General features: G+C 35.4%; 2 protein-coding genes across 2 annotated transcripts; one reads left to right on the top strand and one right to left on the bottom strand.

The window, feature by feature from the left end:
* Nucleotides 1–895: 895 nt before the first annotated feature.
* On the bottom strand, nucleotides 896–16678 carry LOC112010459 (uncharacterized). Its single transcript, XM_024042799.2, has 4 exons — nucleotides 16570–16678; nucleotides 16202–16328; nucleotides 14575–14789; nucleotides 896–1389 (listed from the first exon to the last, which is right to left on the bottom strand). Exons 2-4 carry the CDS (start codon nucleotides 16289–16291, stop codon nucleotides 1089–1091), a joined length of 606 nt encoding a protein of 201 aa, XP_023898567.1. The 5' UTR covers nucleotides 16292–16328; nucleotides 16570–16678; the 3' UTR covers nucleotides 896–1088.
* On the top strand, nucleotides 6026–11869 carry LOC112010457 (putative disease resistance RPP13-like protein 1). Its single transcript, XM_024042796.2, is given in 5 exon segments — nucleotides 6026–6191; nucleotides 6362–6388; nucleotides 7025–10961; nucleotides 11136–11195; nucleotides 11427–11869. A coding segment is annotated over 1 exon segment (3261 nt). The 5' UTR covers nucleotides 6026–6191; nucleotides 6362–6388; nucleotides 7025–7111; the 3' UTR covers nucleotides 10373–10961; nucleotides 11136–11195; nucleotides 11427–11869.
* Nucleotides 16679–18548: the final 1870 nt, after the last annotated feature.

The following is an 18548-nucleotide window of genomic DNA, read 5'->3' as shown; positions in this document are numbered from 1 at the left end:
TGGGTGGAATTAGGTTTTTGGGGTTTACTGTAAAAGGCAACCTGCTAGAGTAAGAGTAAGCTGTGAGGGATACAAAGGGTTGACCTGTTAAACGGGATAGTTTCCATGTTAGCAACAGTTAACCTGTTCCATGTATAAATGGGACTGAAATTAAGCACCTACAAATATGGTAATACCACCAAATGCAGAACAACTTGTCATGATGGTTGTGCAAAGGCCTACTATTGTCACAATCCGCTAAAAACAATAGCTACAATGGTATTATAATATATCCAGAAGTACTAGTCATATTACAAGTAGGGCTAGCTCATTGTAGTCACTTATATAGCTCATATCGAGTTAATACACGCCTAGTGTGGGACTCGATCTAATCTAAACCATTTGGATTATCACCATCTCCTCTACTTTAATTCATGACACCCTCGTCAGGACTCTTGTTGGAAAATAATAGCATCATTGCTCAAGAAGTTTTACACTATGGAAAACAAGAAAGGAAGCTTAGAAGGGTATTGGCTGAAGCTGAGCATGCAAAAAGCTTGTGGATTTCTAAAGAGATGGATCAGGTGGGTAAAGCAAGGTGTCAGAACGTAAACAAGATTCAAGAAACTATTGAGCTGGGAATTTTTGGAGGTCTCTCTAATAAAAAGAAAATTACTGAGGATCACTACATATATATTAAACCCCTAAAATTAAAATCAATAAACCAAGCACCAAGCTAAGAGTGCACCATAATCAGAGAAAAGGTATTGTCTTAAGATAGATGATTTCCACGACCTCTCTGACCAGCTAATTTCCAATGCCACTAAAATGAACACTAATAAGCTGAAGCCCTCCAAATTGGAATCAGTTGCTTACGAAAGCAGAGATTTCAAGCAATAGAGAAAACATGAGAAGAAACAATAAAGATTCCACTTTATAACAACTGTATGTTCTACAAAGTAAAACCCAATCCACAATTGAAGAGAGCATAAAAAAGAGTAGAACCATCGTGATTATTATTTACAATCAAACTGCAATCCCATTAATTTTTTCAATGACACTGATAGTTAGATATGTAGGAAATGGTGAAGCCTCGGTTACACAATACTTTAGACACTGCCCTTTGCAGGTAAAGGTTCATTATAATCACCTACGAAAACCTGACCTTGTTCACCTTCACCATCCTTTCCTGTTTCATCAAAGTAGTCCTCTCGAGCATTGGCAGCTAACATAAGGCAAACCAACCAGAAGAGGGATGAATCAAGGGATAAAAAGGCACCACCACCAAGGAGGCCAGTCTTGGCAGCCGGGCATTCAGTATCGAGACTGCTATACACATTGCGCACTTGGTGAATCTGCTCTGTGATTGTTGGCCATAACAGCAGTGCAGCGGCTAATCCAGTAGTAAACCTGTGTATTTCACAAAAGAACCGAAGATTAGAATGAGATAAATGCAGTCAAGTAGAAATCAGTTTCATAGAAAACGAACTTGGTTGCTCTAAATGAAACTGCTCCCAACTGCTATCTAAATTTTTACTATCATAATGATCAGAATAGATATGGGTTGTACACACGCATTGCACGTCCGCTACTAGTTGCTAGTAAAATTGGTGGGTTTACTTGAACAAAAAAATTAGATAGTGGACAAAGGAAATATTAAGCAATGAGGTTTACTGGCTTTGAGGTACAAGTAATTTAAAAAGAAAAGAAAAACTGAAACCAAAAGAAAAAAAAAACATTTTGTACATGCGAAAAAGACTGCCAACACAAGGCCACTGCAGTTTAGATTTTCCAATGGTTTGATGAAATCAGTGAACAAGCTGTGTGGCTGTTTCATTAGTCTAACCATCATGTCTGGTATGTTCTCATAATATTGAATCTAATGGCAGTATAATTCACCTTTTCTATTGTATAATTTTCATATTTAAAAAGAGAATGTATACCTCCAAAAATGAGAAAGTTTCCCTAAGATTTCAAACAAATCCAGACCTTTTTTGAATTGGTAAGTTACACATCCAAATAAATCTTGAACCAACTGCCATACTCTCTACTGTATTCTTATAGGGGAGAGAGTTCCATTTAAATTAGTGCTTATTGGCCAAACAAAACCAGATTTACTTGCAAGAAGCTTGTGTCCAAACTAAAATGAAAAGCAGTAAGAAAGGGGCAAAGCTTGTGTCCAATTTTTTTTTTTTTTTTTTTTTAAATGTGGGGTGGGGGTGTTAAAGTACTCATTCCTTTCTCAAAAAAAAAAAAAAAAAAAAAGAAAAGAAAAAAAAAAGCAAAGTAAAGTAAAGTAAAGTACTCATTCTATATTTAGAAACCTAATTAAAATATTACACACTCTCACACATATTAATTTTGTCCCCCAAAAAGAATAAAAAATAAAAACTATAAAAGTCATATTTTATATATTGCCATATTTGAGATCAAATTATGTAATCGAGTCCAAGATTATGTCTATCATAATGTTACTCACAAGTATGTGGTATTAGTGAAAACTCAAAACTACTCAAGAAATTGCTCAAAAAAATTTGAATCTACAAGTCTTAATATTTGTCAACCTATCATTAATAAATCTCAATACCAAACTTGACACCTCTTAATCTATTGAGTTATGGGATTTTTAATACCAACTGCAACGTTTTATTTAAGTGACTATCAATTGTTTGTGGATTTGTGTAACCTAGTAAGAGAGCCTATTTAAAGGCTTATTAAGGTCCTATTTAAATAAGGTGGTAGAGACTGAAAACCTAAGGCTTACATATTTGAAACCCTATCCCAGGGCCGACTCAACAAATTTGGGGGGCCTTAGGCGAAAAGTTTAGGTGAGGTTTTTTTCAATTATTTTAATATTAATTAAATAATATTTATTTAACTTTTGATTTTTTTTTTTATGAATCTATTTATCATTCTCTTTGAGATGCAAAATTATTAATTAAATTTTTACATTCAAGTTTCATTCAAATTTCATTTTACTATCACTTAATCTTTTAGTAAACATTTATAATTAAAATAAAACATGATCTATGATAGAAAAATTATAAATTATCTGGAATAAAACAAAAATTAAAGTATAGAACAATAGAACTTGGTTTATCTAAACACAATTGCAACCTTAGAAAATAATATGATCACTTTACGCTCTAAACCTACACAAATAAAAAATTATTTATCACATAACTTAACAAATTAATTTTAATATAAAATATATTATCCTAAACTTATAATTTTATTAAATTAAGATAACACTCGTACACATAACAAATTAATGACTGTTGAGGGTCATTTTTGTAAAACACAAATAGAAGAAAGGAAGCCCAACTCAGCAACGCAGACAGCAAATAGAAGTGGCAAGTATAGAAAGAAACCATTAAGCCCAAGCGGCAAGAATAATGGATCACAGGTCCATAAAATAAATAAATAGGCTTTGAGGAAGCAAGTGGGCTCGAAAGGCCCGGAAATAGAGAATAACAAACCCATGGGCAGTGTATGATTTAAAATAAGTAAAAATGGGCCGCGGTAGGCTCAAAGTAATGTAAGCAAAGAGAGTAGGGATTGTTGGCAGGATCACAAACCCCAAGGATGAGTATGAAGTAATTGGGCCGGGGAAGCCCAATGAAGTAAGTAAAAACCCATGGGAACACAAAGTTAGGAAAATGGCCAAGAAAGCCCAAAACAAGTAAATGGGCCGAGGATGCGCAAAACAAGTAAATGTGCCGAGGATGTCCAAGGGGACACAGGAGCCCCTAAGTAAGAAAGCCCATGGCCATGCAAAGCCATTTGGGGAAGAGAGTAAACAACAGGTCTAAAAGATGACCAACAGGACCAAGTCATTACAGTAGGAATAACAGAATAATATCGCAGGACATGATGGCAATCAAGAAATGGGCTAAGAGAAGTGTAAAACCCAGTATCAAATGAAGCCCAGCCCCAAAAGGGAACAGTGAATTATAAAACAGCCCACATAAAAGAATGAAGAAGTGCGGCAGACTGTGCAAACAAAGCTCCAGACCACGGCAAACGCATGGGCAGCAGGCAGATTTTGGACATAAATGAAAGGAAAGCACGCGCAAGGCCTAGACACCACCAGCCTGTACCCAGCCAATATGGGTTGTGGTGGGGCCATAGGTCAAAGGTAAGAGGTAAAGGAGGTATGGTTTAGTGGTGGGGAGAGGGGAAAAGACCTATTCTGCGGTTCTTGCCCAAGCCCTTTTGGGAGGTACGTCATGCTGGGATGACAGACCGCCCAAAAGAAGCAAGGTTGAGGGGGGAACCGTTGAGTGCATGCCATGAGGGAGAGAGAAAGAAAGCATTTACGCCTTGGCAGGAATGGGTGCCACGACGGACTAATAAACGACACAAACCTATCTTTGTCTAGCGAGGGTAAGCGATACACAGATAAACTCTTTGGTGGTCGGCAAGTACGCCCAGATCAGACAAAGGCAGTTAAGGGGTAAAGTAGTAAAATTCGGTCACGGCAGGCCCTATAAAAGGACCCTAGCCGTGCCTTGTATAGGGGATCAAAAAACAGAGGTATTACAAAGGGAAAAGAAAACAAAAGAAAAATAAAGGAAAGAAAAAAAGATAAGAGAGAAAACAGAAAACAAAAGAAAGATAATATAATGGGCATGCACCAGTAGGTCGGTCCCCTTCTCTCCCTCTCGAAATCCTACTCTCTTTGAGGCAAGTAAACAATAGAGATTCCTTTGGGCACTAATCATTTAGGTCTAATTCCCTCAAAGTCATTAATTCCTATAGTAGGATCTTTTCCTGGGAGATTAATTTCATTGAGAGGAGGCGTTCTTCCTCTTTGGTCTTTGCCTCTACGGACCCAAACTTGACTTGATATTATTTCTTCGATTAACTCATATTGTCACTTAATCCTTCACTTCTTTTGTAAAAGCTATTGTTATTACTGTGATTGTCATAAATAGGGATTACTTAGTCATTTTTTTTATTAAGAAAAGGTCACCATATTTTTGTTCTTCTGTTATTGTTATATCTGTCTGCCGTAAATCATTTGAAACAGCTCTGTCTGCCATAAGTACATTCCTAGCAGACGAGGCCTAGTTTGTGCACAAGCCGGCCCAAAGTGAGTTACAGTTGGGCCAGTCTCAACTCTCCTACTCAGAATACTCGGGCCCATCACCGCAAGAGGCAGCCCAGCCTAACGCCTGGAACGCAAAAAATGCCCCCTACAATGACTTTCTAAATGGACTTTTTTTTTTTTTTTTTTTTTTTTTTTTTTTTCAGATAGTCATAGTCTAGATGTAGGTTGAATAAATATAAGCAATAAAATAAAAACAGGTGACTGGCCAACTCTGTATTAAAGCTCGAATTAAAACAAAAACTATATAAAAATTAATTTTCAAAAATTGCTTTATTGTAAGAGCACTAGCGTGTAAACAACCCCGGTTGAGTTTTTACAACCTAAACCACTCAAAAACCACTCTATCCAAGTTTGTAAATTTTAAAAAATTTGCAACCTATGGATAATAAGGTTACATATAGTATTTTAATACATGATTATGCGCGAAGAGAAAAAATGTGTGGGAAAATAGAAATAGAATAATACTTTTTATTATTTTATTAGATAGTTTATATTATTTTATTAGATTGTATGTAAAAATAAAAACTGAGATGTAAAATGAGTTGTAAAATAAATTGATAAAATAGATAAAATAGTGTTTAAAGATACAAAAATGAGTTTTTTTTTTTTTAATCCAGATGCGGGGTGTTTGGTACATGAATTTAAACAATAATTTTAAATTTTTAAATAATATTACACTTATTTTCATATACATTTCCACCTATACATATTTTTAAAAAATACAAACAATATTACTTTAAAAAACGTTACCAAACAGCCTAGAAACTCCTGTAAATTGACATGATAACTTGCAGCATAGAAAAAGGTGGAGTGCTTCTCAGCCATTAACGTGTACACGTGTACACCTTGGACTTTGGAGGAAAATATTAAAAAAAAAATTTTTTATGGAATATTAAAATTTTTAAAGTCTAATAAAAAGACCTGCGGTAGTGACTATGAGTTATCATGTAAAAAAAAAAAAAAACTCAGTAGCAAGAAGAATAAAAAGAAAGGAAGAGCAAATAGAAGTAAACCTGAATGAAGATCAAAGAAGAGTAGCTAGCAAACAACGAAGAATGCTATAAAAATATAATCAAGATGGAGACTAGAGAGAAGCAAGGTGAGCAGGAAAAAAAAAATACTAATCGATTCTGTATTTGATTTCTTGAGATTTAAGATGGAGAGAATATGTTTTTTCTATCTATTTTTTCTTTAGATTCAAGTATTAGTTGAAGTAGTTTTACTACTTGTGATGAGAGTAAACTTTATTTTTTTTTATTGATTTCCCAGATAACCCAACAACCACGACTACCATCTGTGAGTTTCTCTCTCTCTCTCTCTCTCTCTCTCTCTCTCTCTCTCTTTACCTTTATTCATGGTGGTGAGTGTAAAATGGTGGTATACATAACAATTAGATGAGAGAGAGAGAGAAAGAAATTGATGGAAGTTTTATCAGAATTTTGTCTTCAATAAAAGGGATAATGTTAATTGTAGTTGCCTTAATAATTTGGCATCAGGATTTGAGTTAGATCAATTTCAATATTTATATTAAATATTACAAATCTAAAAGTGTATCCAGTTCCTTTTCATTTAAAATCTTTATGGGGAAATTCGGCAATATGGGTTGTGCTCAATCAATGGAAAGATGAAATGTTTGACATAACTTTAGCTCTAACTTGAGGGTTGACTTAATTTTCTAGTATTAGTTGAAGTGGTTTTACTACATGTGATGAGAGTGAACTTTATATTTATTGATTTCCCAGATACATTCTTGAACTTCTCATATTACTACTAACTTGTCTGGTTAGACAAAGGATGATATCATAGACAAGAAAATGCTAATATTCTAAGGTGAAATTCCCTATGGTGTTAATCGACATGCATTGCACTTGCACTACCTCTCACTTATTTATTAACGGATTTCTGTTACTCACTTGTCTGTCAGCTGTGCAGGTCCATAACTCAGGTAAGCTGTTCCCTGTGTAATCGATAACCCAGTTCTCTTTGCAATCTAATTTCTTCCATTGCAAAGAAGAAAACATGGCTGGGGCCTTGGTGGGAGGAGCATTTCTCTCTGCTTTCCTTCAAGTTTTGTTTGATAGAATTGCATCTAGCGAGGTTGCTGACTTTTTCCGGGGAAGAATACTCAGCGATGGACTACTAAGGAAGTTGAAGATAGCATTGCTGTCTGTGAATGCAGTGCTTGAAGATGCAGAGGAAAAGCAAGTTACAAAGTCAGCTGTGAAAGAGTGGCTTGATGAGCTGAAAGATGCTGTCTATGATGCAGAGGATATTTTGGATGAGATTGCTTCTAAAGCCTTGCAACGCAAGTTGGATGCTGAATTTCTAACCTCAGGATGTAAGGCACAAAGCTTCATCTCTGCTTCTCTTAATCCTTTTGCCAAGGAGATAGAACCAAAGATTCAAGAGGTACTTGACAGACTAGAATACTTAGCAAGACAAAAGGATGTTATAGGTCTAAGAGAAGTTGTTGGAGGAAAACCGTCCGAAAGATTGCCTACAACTTCTTTGGTTGAAGAATCTGATATTTGCGGTAGGGATGATGATAAGGAGGCAATAGTCAACTTGTTGCTCTCAGATGATACAAGCGGCAGTGAGATGTGTGTGATTGCCATGGTTGGCATGGGGGGAATTGGCAAGACCACCCTTGCTCAGCTTGTATACAATGACACGAGGGTGAAGGAGCATTTTAACCTTGAAGCATGGGTTTGTGTTTCAGAAGAATTTGATGTGTTTAAGGTAACGAAAACAATTCTTGAGGCAGTAACTTTGTCAACTTCTGATATTAAGGATCTAAATCGGCTTCAAGTTACATTGAAAGAGAAGTTAAAGGGGAAGAAGTTTCTACTTGTTTTAGATGATGTTTGGAATGAGGATTATGTTGATTGGGAGGTCCTAAGGAATTCCTTTAAATCTGGGGTTCAAGGAAGTAAGGTCATTGTAACAACACGCAATGCAAGTGTTGCATCTGTCATGCGCCCTATTGCAACTCATCATCTAAAGCAGTTACCAGATGAAGATTGCTGGTCATTATTTGCAAAACATGCATTTGATGATAGCAACTCTGAGGCACATCTGGAGCTAGAAGTAATAGGTAGACAAATTGTGAAAAAGTGCAAAGGCCTACCTTTAGCAGCCAAGACAATTGGGGCTCTCTTGCGGTCTAAACTAGATGTTGATGAATGGGATAAGATATTGAAGAGTGAATTGTGGGATTTGTCAACTGATGGGGGCAACATTCTCCCTGCTCTTAGATTAAGCTACAAATATCTCCCCTCACCTCTAAAGCAATGCTTTGCTTACTGTTCAATATTCCCAAAGGATTATATTGTTAGAAAAGATCAATTAGTATTATTATGGATGGCAGAAGGTTTCTTGCAACAATACAAAAACAAAACAATGGAAGAAGTGGGTGATGAGTACTTCCTTAACCTAGTTTCAAGATCATTATTCCAACAATCAAGTAGTGATAAATCACATTTTATAATGCATGATCTTGTCAATGACTTAGCCAAATTTGTATCTGGGCAATTCAGTTTTAGATTGGAGGGTGACTACTCTCATGAACTTGTGAACAAGACTCGCCATTTGTCTTATTTCAAAACAAGATTTGATAGTTCTAAGAAGTTTGAGGATCTTTACAAGGCTAAGCGGTTACGCACCTTCCTCTCTTTGACATTGCCACGGAGTAGTGAGACCTTTTACTTAACTAAAAAGTTAACACATGATTTGCTGCCAATGCTAAGATGCTTACGGGTGCTCTCTCTATCTCATTATAGTAATATGACTGATTTGCCTGATTCAATTGGCAAAATTAAGCATCTACGCTATTTGAACCTTTCTTTCACTGCAGTTAAAAGGCTGCCTGATTCCATATGTAAGTTGTGCAATTTGCAAACATTGAAGTTATTGGGTTGTCGATGTCTTGCCGTGTTGCCAAAAGATATGTGGAGACTCATTAATTTACGTCATCTTGATATTTCTGAAACTAGCTTAAAGGAGATGCCGATACAACTGGGTAGACTAAAATGTCTCCATACATTGACTACTTTTATCATTAGCAAACATAGTGGGTCTTGCATCGGAGAGTTGGGGAAACTTTCAAGTCTTCGGGGAATGCTGTCTATTCTGGAGCTTCAAAATGTTGCATCTCCTACAGATGCTTTGAATGCAGGCTTGAAGGATAAGAGGTACCTTGAGGAGTTGGTGTTGGAATGGAGTGCTGATACTTAAGTTTCAGAAAGTGAAAGAACTGTACTTGACAGTCTCCAGCCCCATACAAACTTGAAAAGTCTGACTATGAACTACTATAGTGGTAAAAGTATTCCGGATTGGGTAGGGCATCATTCATTCTCTAACATAACATGTATGCATCTAAAAAATTGTAAATATTGCTTTTGCTTGCCGCCACTTGGGCAGCTACCCTCTCTGCAGGACCTCTCTATTGTTGGGTTTGATGGAGTTGTTAAGGTGGGCACTGAGTTTTATTGCAGTGGCTCTTCTTCGATTAACCCTTTTGGAGCCCTAAAAGTTATAAGGTTCGAGCAAATGTTGAAGTGGAAGGAATGGTCTTCTTTTGCTTCAGAAAATGAAGGTGGAGCTTTTCCTAATCTTGAAGAGCTTTATATTCAAAACTGCCCTGAGCTAATGGGAGGTTTGCCTGTCCATTTTCCTTCTTTAACCAAACTTGTGATTATTGAGTGCCCGCAGCTGGTGGCTTCACTCCCAAGAGCTCCTGCTCTATGGGAAATGCAGTTATTACATTGTAATGAGGTTCTGTTAAAGGAATTGCCATCTAGAATGCAGAAGCTCAAAGTTGGAGGATTTGGTGCACTAAAGTCCCTACCCGAGGGAATGATGGAAGGAAAAACTTGTCTTCAAGAGTTAGAAGTATGTGACTGTTCCTCACTTATGTCCTTTCCCAGGAGTGGTATACCCTCTACATTAAAAACCCTTAAGATCACAAACTGTAGGAAGCTAGAGTTTCCAATGAACCAGAATTTTTCATCCCTTGAAAGATTCTTTTTAATAGATAGTTGTGATTCTCTCAGTACCTTTCCATTGGACTTGTTCCCAAAGCTTTATGATATTATAATCAGGGGGTGTCAGAATCTAGAATCTCTTTCAGTTCCAAAGGAATATCTCCATGATTTAATGACCTTGCAAATTCAAATCCATGATTGCCCCAATTTTGTATCTTTTCCCAAAGGTGGGCTACCCGCCCCCAACCTAACATGGTTTTTGGGTCACCAATTGTGGGATTCTAAGGTCACTACCTGAAAAGATGCATATATTCCTTACATCTCTCAAGTATTTGCGTATAGAAGATTGTCCAGAAGTTGAGTCATTTCCTGAGGGGGGTTTGCCTTCCAATCTGAATTTGATTTCCATCCTCAGTTGTGACAAACTCATTGCCAGTTGCAAGGGGTGGGGTTTGCAACAACTCCCCTCTGTTAAAAAATTGTCAATCAGTGGTAAATCTGAAGATGTGAAGTCCTTTCCTGAGGAAGGGTTTCTGCCCACTAATCTTACCTTTCTTTACATCTCTAAATTCCCAGCTATGGAATCCTTAAACAAGAAGGGGCTTCAACACCTCACTTCTCTTGAACAGTTGTGGATCCAAGATTGCCCCAAGCTCAAGTACATGCCGGATGAGGGGTTTCCTGCATCCCTTTCTTTCCTGCGGATCAATGAATGTCCTTTGCTGAAGAAAAGTTGTCAAAGGAAAAAGGGAAAAGAATGGCGCAAGATTGCTCACATTGACTGCGTGATGATCGATGAAGAATTGATTGCATGAGGAGCCCCCACCTCCTGTTCCTATGTTCAGACAACAGATGGATAGTGAAATTAACTCAGGTTTTACAGTTAGGTACTTGCTCTATGCCCAGCTGATTAACTATGTAATTTACTGTCTGTTTTAAATATTATTAACGCTGATAATGATGAAACAGAACGCTTTGTTGCTTACCAAATCTTCCTCTGCTTCATCATTCTGGCAACAATAATTAAACTTAGTATTGATTCTTTCTCATTTTACTGTCAGAAATTATGGTGCTGTCTGTACAAAGCAGGAGGTGCTCTACAATTCTAAAGGTTTGTTCAGGTGATTTGTGCTTCTGTAGATCTCCATTTCACTGTCAATGCTCAAGTTCTTGTGGTCCTTTTGCAGGGTTACTTTTGTCCCTTTTGGTATCAGAGGGACCTTACATCTCTCATTTCTTTACATATTCTGAGGCATTCGAATTTTTTATCTTTTACCTGAGGACTGCTCCTCCTAAATTTGACACAGATTTTTATCTTTAATTGTGATAACTTAAAATCACTCCCTGAACAGGTATGCCTTTTCCACCCATTTCTTGGGGGTTTGGAAATGTATTCTGTCACAACTGAGGGGATTTGCACTTCAATTCAAAAGAGCCTCACATCTATGCAAGCGAAACTCATTGCTTTGATGCTAGAGGGACTGGGCTCAACACTCCACTCTTGAAAAATAGATGATCTCGAACTACCTTAAGCTCCAATCCATGCCAGAAGAGGGACTGCACACTAGTATGTTCTTGTGTTTAGCAAAAATAAATAAATTAAAATAACAGTGTGTAAATTCTTGTATCTTGTCCTTTGCTCCCAACAGAAAACCAACAAAAATTTAAATTTTGTAAATGAATACTTGGCTGCAAATTATGTAATGCTACCTCTGAAAAAATTTGACATGTTCTTAGACCTTGTATTCTTTAAAGGAAAACCCATGTTAGAAAAATAATGTGGATTTGGATTCAATTTGTCATGATGTTGTATCTCACGGCTAGAATTCATCTGTAAAGTGCAAACTTGAATAGCACAACCTCAGAGTTTCCTTGGATAAGTTTGTTGTCACCGTCAGTTAGGCTAATACACTTAATGTGGGATGGAATTAGGTTGTGGGGTTTACTGTAAAAGGCAACCCGCTCGAGTAAGAGTAAGTTGTGGGAATGTCAGTAACCATGTTCCATGTATTCGACATGGGACTGAAATTAAGCACCTACAAATATGGTAATACCACCAAATGCAGAACAACTTGTCATGATGGTTGTGCAAAAGCCTACTATTGTCACAATCCGAGAAAAACACTAGCTACAATGGTAATATAATATATCCAAAGTACTCGTCATATTACAAGTAGGGCTCATTGAAGTCATTTATATAGCTCATATCGAGTTAATACACACCTACTGTGGGACTCAATCTAATCTAAACCATTCTGATTATCACCATCTCCTCTACTTTAATTCATGACACCCTCGTCAGGACTCTTGTTGGAAAATAATAGCGTCATTGCTCAAGAAGTTTTACCCTATGGAAAACAAGAAAGGAAGCTTGGAAGGGTATTGACTGAAGCTGGGCATGCAAAAAGCAGTCTAGAATGGCCATTTATCCGCCAAAGTTTTTTTTAAGTGTTGTGGATTTCCAAAGAGATGGATCGAGTGGGTAGAGCAAGGTGTCAGAACGTAAACAAGATTCGGGAGACTATTAAGCTGGGAATTACTGAGGATCACAATGAGAGAAAAGGTATTGTCTTAAGATGGATGATCTCCACGACCTCTCTGACCAGCAAATTTCCAATGCCACTAAAATGAACAATAATAACCTGAAGCCCTCCAAATTGGAATCAGTTGCTTAAGAAAGCAGAGAATTCAAACAATAGAGAACACATGAGAAGAAACAATAAAGATTCCACTTTATAACAATTGTATGTTCTACAAAGTAAAACCCAATCCACAATTGAAGTGAGAGCATTAAAAAGAGTAGAACCATCGTGATTATTATTTACAATCAAACTGCAATCCCATTAATTTGTTCAATGACACTGATAGTTATATATGTAGGAAATGGCAAAGCCTCGGTTACACAATACTTCAGACACTGCCCTTTGCAGGTAAAGGTGCATTATAATCACCTACGAAAACCTGACCTTGTTCACCTTCACCATCCTTTCCCGTTTCATCAAAGTAGTCCTCTCGCACATTGGCAGCTAACATTAGGCAAACCAACCAGAAGAGGGATGAATCAAGGGATAAAAAGGCACCACCACCAAGGAGGCCAGTCTTGGCAGTCGGGCATTCAGTATCGAGACTGCTATACACATTGCGCACTTGGTGAATCTGCTCTGTGATTGTTGGCCATAACAGCAGTGCTGCGGCTAATCCAGTAGTAAACCTGTGTAATTTCACAAAAGAACCGAAGATTAGAATGAGATAAACGCAGTCAAGTAGAAATCAGTTTCATAGAAAACGAACTTGGTCGCTCTAAATGAAACTGCTCCCAACTGCTATCTAAATTTTTACTATCATAATGATCAGAATACACATGGGTTGTACACACGCATTGCATGTCCACTACTTGTTGCTAGTAAAATTGGTGGGTTTACTTGAACGAAAAAATTAGATGGTGGACAAAGGAAATATGAAGCAATGAGGTTTACTGGCTTTGAGGTACAAGTAATTTAAAAAGAAAAGAAAAACTGAAACCCAAAAAAAAAAAAAAAAAAACATTTTGTACATTCGAAAAAGACTGCCAACACAAGGCCACTGCAGTTTAGATTTTCCAATGGTTTGATGAAATCAGTGAACAAGCTGTGTGGCTGTTTCATTAGTCTAATCATCATGTCTGGTGTGTTCTCATAATATTGAATCTAAAGGCAGTATAATTCACCTTTTCTATTGTATAATTTTCATATTTAAAAAGAGAACATCTACATCCAAAAATGAGAAAATTTCCCTAAGATTTCAAACAAATCCAGACCTTTTTTGAATTGGTAAGTTACTCACGCATCCAAATAAATCTTGAACCAACTGCCATACTCTCTACTGTATTCTTATAGGGGAGAGAGTTCCATTTAAATTAGTGCTTATTGGCCAAACAAAACCAGATTTACTTGCAAGAAGCTTGTGTCCAAACTAAAATGGAAAGCAGTAAAAAAGAGGCAAAGCTGGTTCTCTCATTTAACCTAGAATTAGTCATTTGGCATGCCTTCCCCATAGACTGGCAGTTACAGGCTGCATAGATATTTATTTACTTCCATAACCTTCTTTTGTCTATATAATAACAAAGCCTACAATCATTGTTTATTGAAAGTTTAAAACTGATACCAAATGGGCAGGCTTTCTTTTTCTTTTTTCTTTTTTATAAATAGAGTGTGCTGGCTTAATTAAATGGCCATAAACATCCATGTACATATTGAAAAAATAACTAATGTCCCGGTTACTTGGTTTGCTTTATTTCAAAGATATGCCTCTAGTGTACTTCATTTTGACACATCCAACACCAGATTTCCATTTAAAGAAGGTTTCAACTTTCAATGCAAATCACCTTCACTTAAGTCTACTGGAAAATTGGCTGTGTACACGTGTGCGTATGCAAGCATGTGTATACGAGTGTAAAGGATGACAAATCAGCATTATAAGAGGAAATTATGGGAGAATAAGGATTTAGGAAAGTATGCTTACAAAGCAATGTTGAAGAATACAACAAAACTAGTGCTTCTAAACATAGCACCCTGAGGAACAGATTTTCCTTTGTAAGGGTAGAACAGAGACAAATACCCAGCCACAGTGGTTGCAATGAGAAATGCAACAGACAAATACCCCAAAACAACAGTTGGATCTGATGGATACTTGCAGGTAACAGAACTTTTCCCTATTATCTGAGTTCCAGTTGCTGGCTGAAGAAACCAGAGAGAACAAAATAAAGAATTTAGACAGTAACCAGGAGACAACCATTAAAAGAATGGAGAACAAATATAGAGATAGCATTCAGTATAGTTAGCTACTAAGTGCTCCATTGCTTGCAACCCCTTGAAATGTAAAAAGAAGTGAAAAATAAATAAATAAAGAGGACTAATGGGGCTAGAAATAAGAATTGTTAAAATTAAAATAACAGTAAAAGGGAATTAAAAGCACACAAATGCCTTGTAGCTGTAGAAAGATCGTAAAACCAATGCAATGGAACTATTAGTGAAAAAGGTGGTAATCAATGGGTAAAACTTAGGTACAATTCCTTAGATTTCATACCATGGCTTGTTTGGAAGTTTAGAGAGGGAGGAGAGTAGAGGGGAGTAGAGGGGAGGAGAGTAGTGGGAAGGAGAGTAGAAGGAAATGGTTTCCCTTTACCTTGTTTGGATGTTTTTAAAATTAATCAAGGAGAAGGGAGTAATTAGCCCTACCCCTTGTTTGGATGTTTTAAAAATTATGATGGAGAGGAGAGAAAATGATTAAAATAGACAAATTTACCCCTATTTGAAAATAGACTTGCAACATTAGTCTATGATTAATTTGTTAGTCTATGATTAATTTGTTAAAAAGGGTAAATTAGGGAATTTACTTGGACAATAATTTATCTATTTTACACTCCCTCCAAATCTCTCCAATTTGGAGAATTAAAAATGAGGGGTTAGAGAGAGTTGAAACCCCTCCTCCTCCTTCCTTAAAAAACTTCCAAACAAGAAAATTGGATTACTCTCCCTTCCTCTACTTTACTCCCCCTTCTTTTTTAAACATCCAAACATGCTATTAGATTCTTCAGTTAAAGTCAATCACATGGTTGTATTAACTCTTTTTTCACGGAAAATAAATTCAAAATGTGCTTTATTAATCAATGCAACAACATGATTGAATTTAATTGGAGAACCTACAGTACAAATCCTAAGGAACTATACCAAAATTTTGTCCATCATAAAAATGTCATCTATGTTCAGAAATTGGACATTTATAAAAATTCTATTGAATCAAGTGTCAACAACAACAAAAAACCTTAAATCCCAAAATTTTTGGGGTCAACGATGGATCCTCAACAAGATTAGTTTATCGGAAATCATAACCTCTGTTACTTCCTTAAAAAAATCAAGTGTCTAGAATTAAATTTAAAAAAAAAAAAAAAAATCAATCATTTCGCGAAAATAAATAACTAACTAGTAGCAGTGGTTGCAGGAATGAAGGAATCACATCAGAAGACCAGAAATATTTCTACTTTAAGTACTAATTGATACAATAAGAAGATGAAAAATTAAATCTTGCAAATAGTGGTGATTTAGTAAATCCTTCTATAAATAGATTTTACTTTTTACTAATTTGTTACCTTCTTATTCTCAGCAACAACTCCAAGTATAAATGAGATCACACCACAAGTTGCAACTGTCAGAGACATTAGTTTCATAGTAACAGCCATTATAGCTTTGCCCCCCAACACAACAAACTTTAATTTACTGCACCAAAACATGAATAACCATAAACCCAGTCAGTGCTGGTTCAAAAAATAAAAAAATAAAAATAAACCCATTAAGTGAGTCCCAAACTTTTTAACAACCAAACAAAACTAAAATAAAAGGGATCGGATTAAAACAACATCGGAATTAACAAAATATAGAAAGAAAAACATATATATATATATATATATATATATTTGTATTGCATAAAAAAGATGGTGTTTGGGTAAGTGGGTAAGACCTGTATGGAAGAGGAGGAGAGCTCGAAATTGATTCAGTGGCAAATGGGTCTGAAGAGAGCAATAATTGAAGAGATGGGTTGCTCTCTGTGTCTCTTTCTACCGCTCTATTTGTGTTCTGAGAGTCCAGAGACAGAGAGCGTATAAATATGAATGCACGTATAGTCCACGGAGTCGCCTAAATAACTTAAATAGTCAAACTCATACAATTAATTAATGGAAAAACGGTGGTATAGCTAACAGTAGCTGCTAAAACCAAAAAGTAGCACGGGAAGAATTCAAATTTTTTTGTCACACTTTTTCTACTTCATTCTATATTTTATTAATAAATATTTATCACGTATTTACCTAATTAATTAAATATTATTATTATTGACTTATTAATACTATAGTTATTAATTAATAGTAGTATTTAATTAATTAGGTGAATAAGTGACAAATATTTATTAATTTGGTGAAATATAGAATGAAGCAGAAAAATGGGATAGAAGATTTAGACTCGTATGGGACCAAACATGTAAAAAAAAAAAATTAAAGTCAAAAGTTAGTTTTTAATTGTTTGCGAAACTCGCACTATCTACTATGAGAGAAAGTAGTGTGTGAGATAATGGGTGCATGTGCCCATCCCACCCAAAATTTTTTCCTACTATGAATAGTAAATAATCACATCTAAATATATCATTAACTTTTTCCTTTATGTGGATTCCAGTTAGTTCAACTAGTAAAATCTCTGATGGTTATATAAGAGATCTGGGTTCAATCTCTGCCTACACCAAAAACTGATTAGTATCTTGGTATGATGATAAAGAGCTATCATCAGGAGCGAACACCATGTGTTGAAAATCTCTTAAAAAAAAAAAAAAAAAAAAAAACTTTTTCTTTTATCATTCACGAAGTACCCTTTTTTTGGGATAAAATTACCCCTCACTTTTTTGGATCCGGATCCTCTCCATTTCCATTTGAAATGGGGAGTGTCCATTTTATAGATAGGATTCGGTTGAAATAAATCTAAGGCCTGAAGCATGCCACATCAATTAAAATCCAACTAACTTAACTCATCAAACTCAACTGCGGTTAGCTGTAAAGGTTAATGTGGAGTTAATACTGCAGTTACCTTTTTTTTTTTTTTTAGTCATGACAAAATTTGTGACACATAAGTTATCTGTAGACTATCTTGATTTCATTGTATAAAGTTTCTAAATTAATGTGGTAATATTCTATCAAAAAAAAAATTAATGTGGTAATATGCAATTTATGGATTTCAAAATATAATAAATGCACGTTAGAATTAGGTGATGGCTTCAACTACTTAATAAATATAAATAAACTTTTTTTTACTGAGAAAGTAATAAAATTTAAATGTATATAATAAAATTTATAATATTTTTTTCAGCACTCTTAATTAATTATTGTGCTTCATTTGTTTCCTATAATGCAAATAAATATTTCTAAATATCAATATATTAATTCTTAAATTATAAAAACAAATGGAGCAAAACGTATAAAATATGTGCATATAAAAATATATCTTTTTTCAAATAAAAAAAATTGTTGCCACCACAAAACTAAGTCAAGAAAATATTTGCTATTGTTTTATTCGCATGAAATCAATAACATTTCTTATTATTATATATAATTCGTGGATGAAAATTTCCATTAACAAAAAATAGATCTACATGAGAAAAATATACATATTATAGTTTTTTTTTTTTTAATTTTTTGGGTTATATAGGAAACAAACTATTCAAAATCTAACCACAAAAAAAAAAAAAAAAAAAAAATAATCTTAGCCAAAATCTATACCAACTAGCAATGAATCTTTAAAAAATCCATCTTAAAATTTGGCCAAAAATGGTATGTTTAGTTTTAAGGTATTCTTGCTATTTCGGATAAGAGTTGCTGGTGAAAAAGTACCAGAAAAGGAAAGTATTTTGGCAAGAGAAATGTAGTTTCAATGGTTGATTTTGGTTTTAGCCAAAAG

The sequence above is a fragment of the Quercus suber genome, unplaced genomic scaffold (assembly GCF_002906115.3).
Source record: "Quercus suber isolate HL8 unplaced genomic scaffold, Cork oak 2.0 scaffold_199, whole genome shotgun sequence".
In the NCBI taxonomy this organism is placed as follows: Eukaryota; Viridiplantae; Streptophyta; class Magnoliopsida; order Fagales; family Fagaceae; genus Quercus; species Quercus suber.
This window is presented reverse-complemented; position numbering and strand designations above follow the sequence as displayed.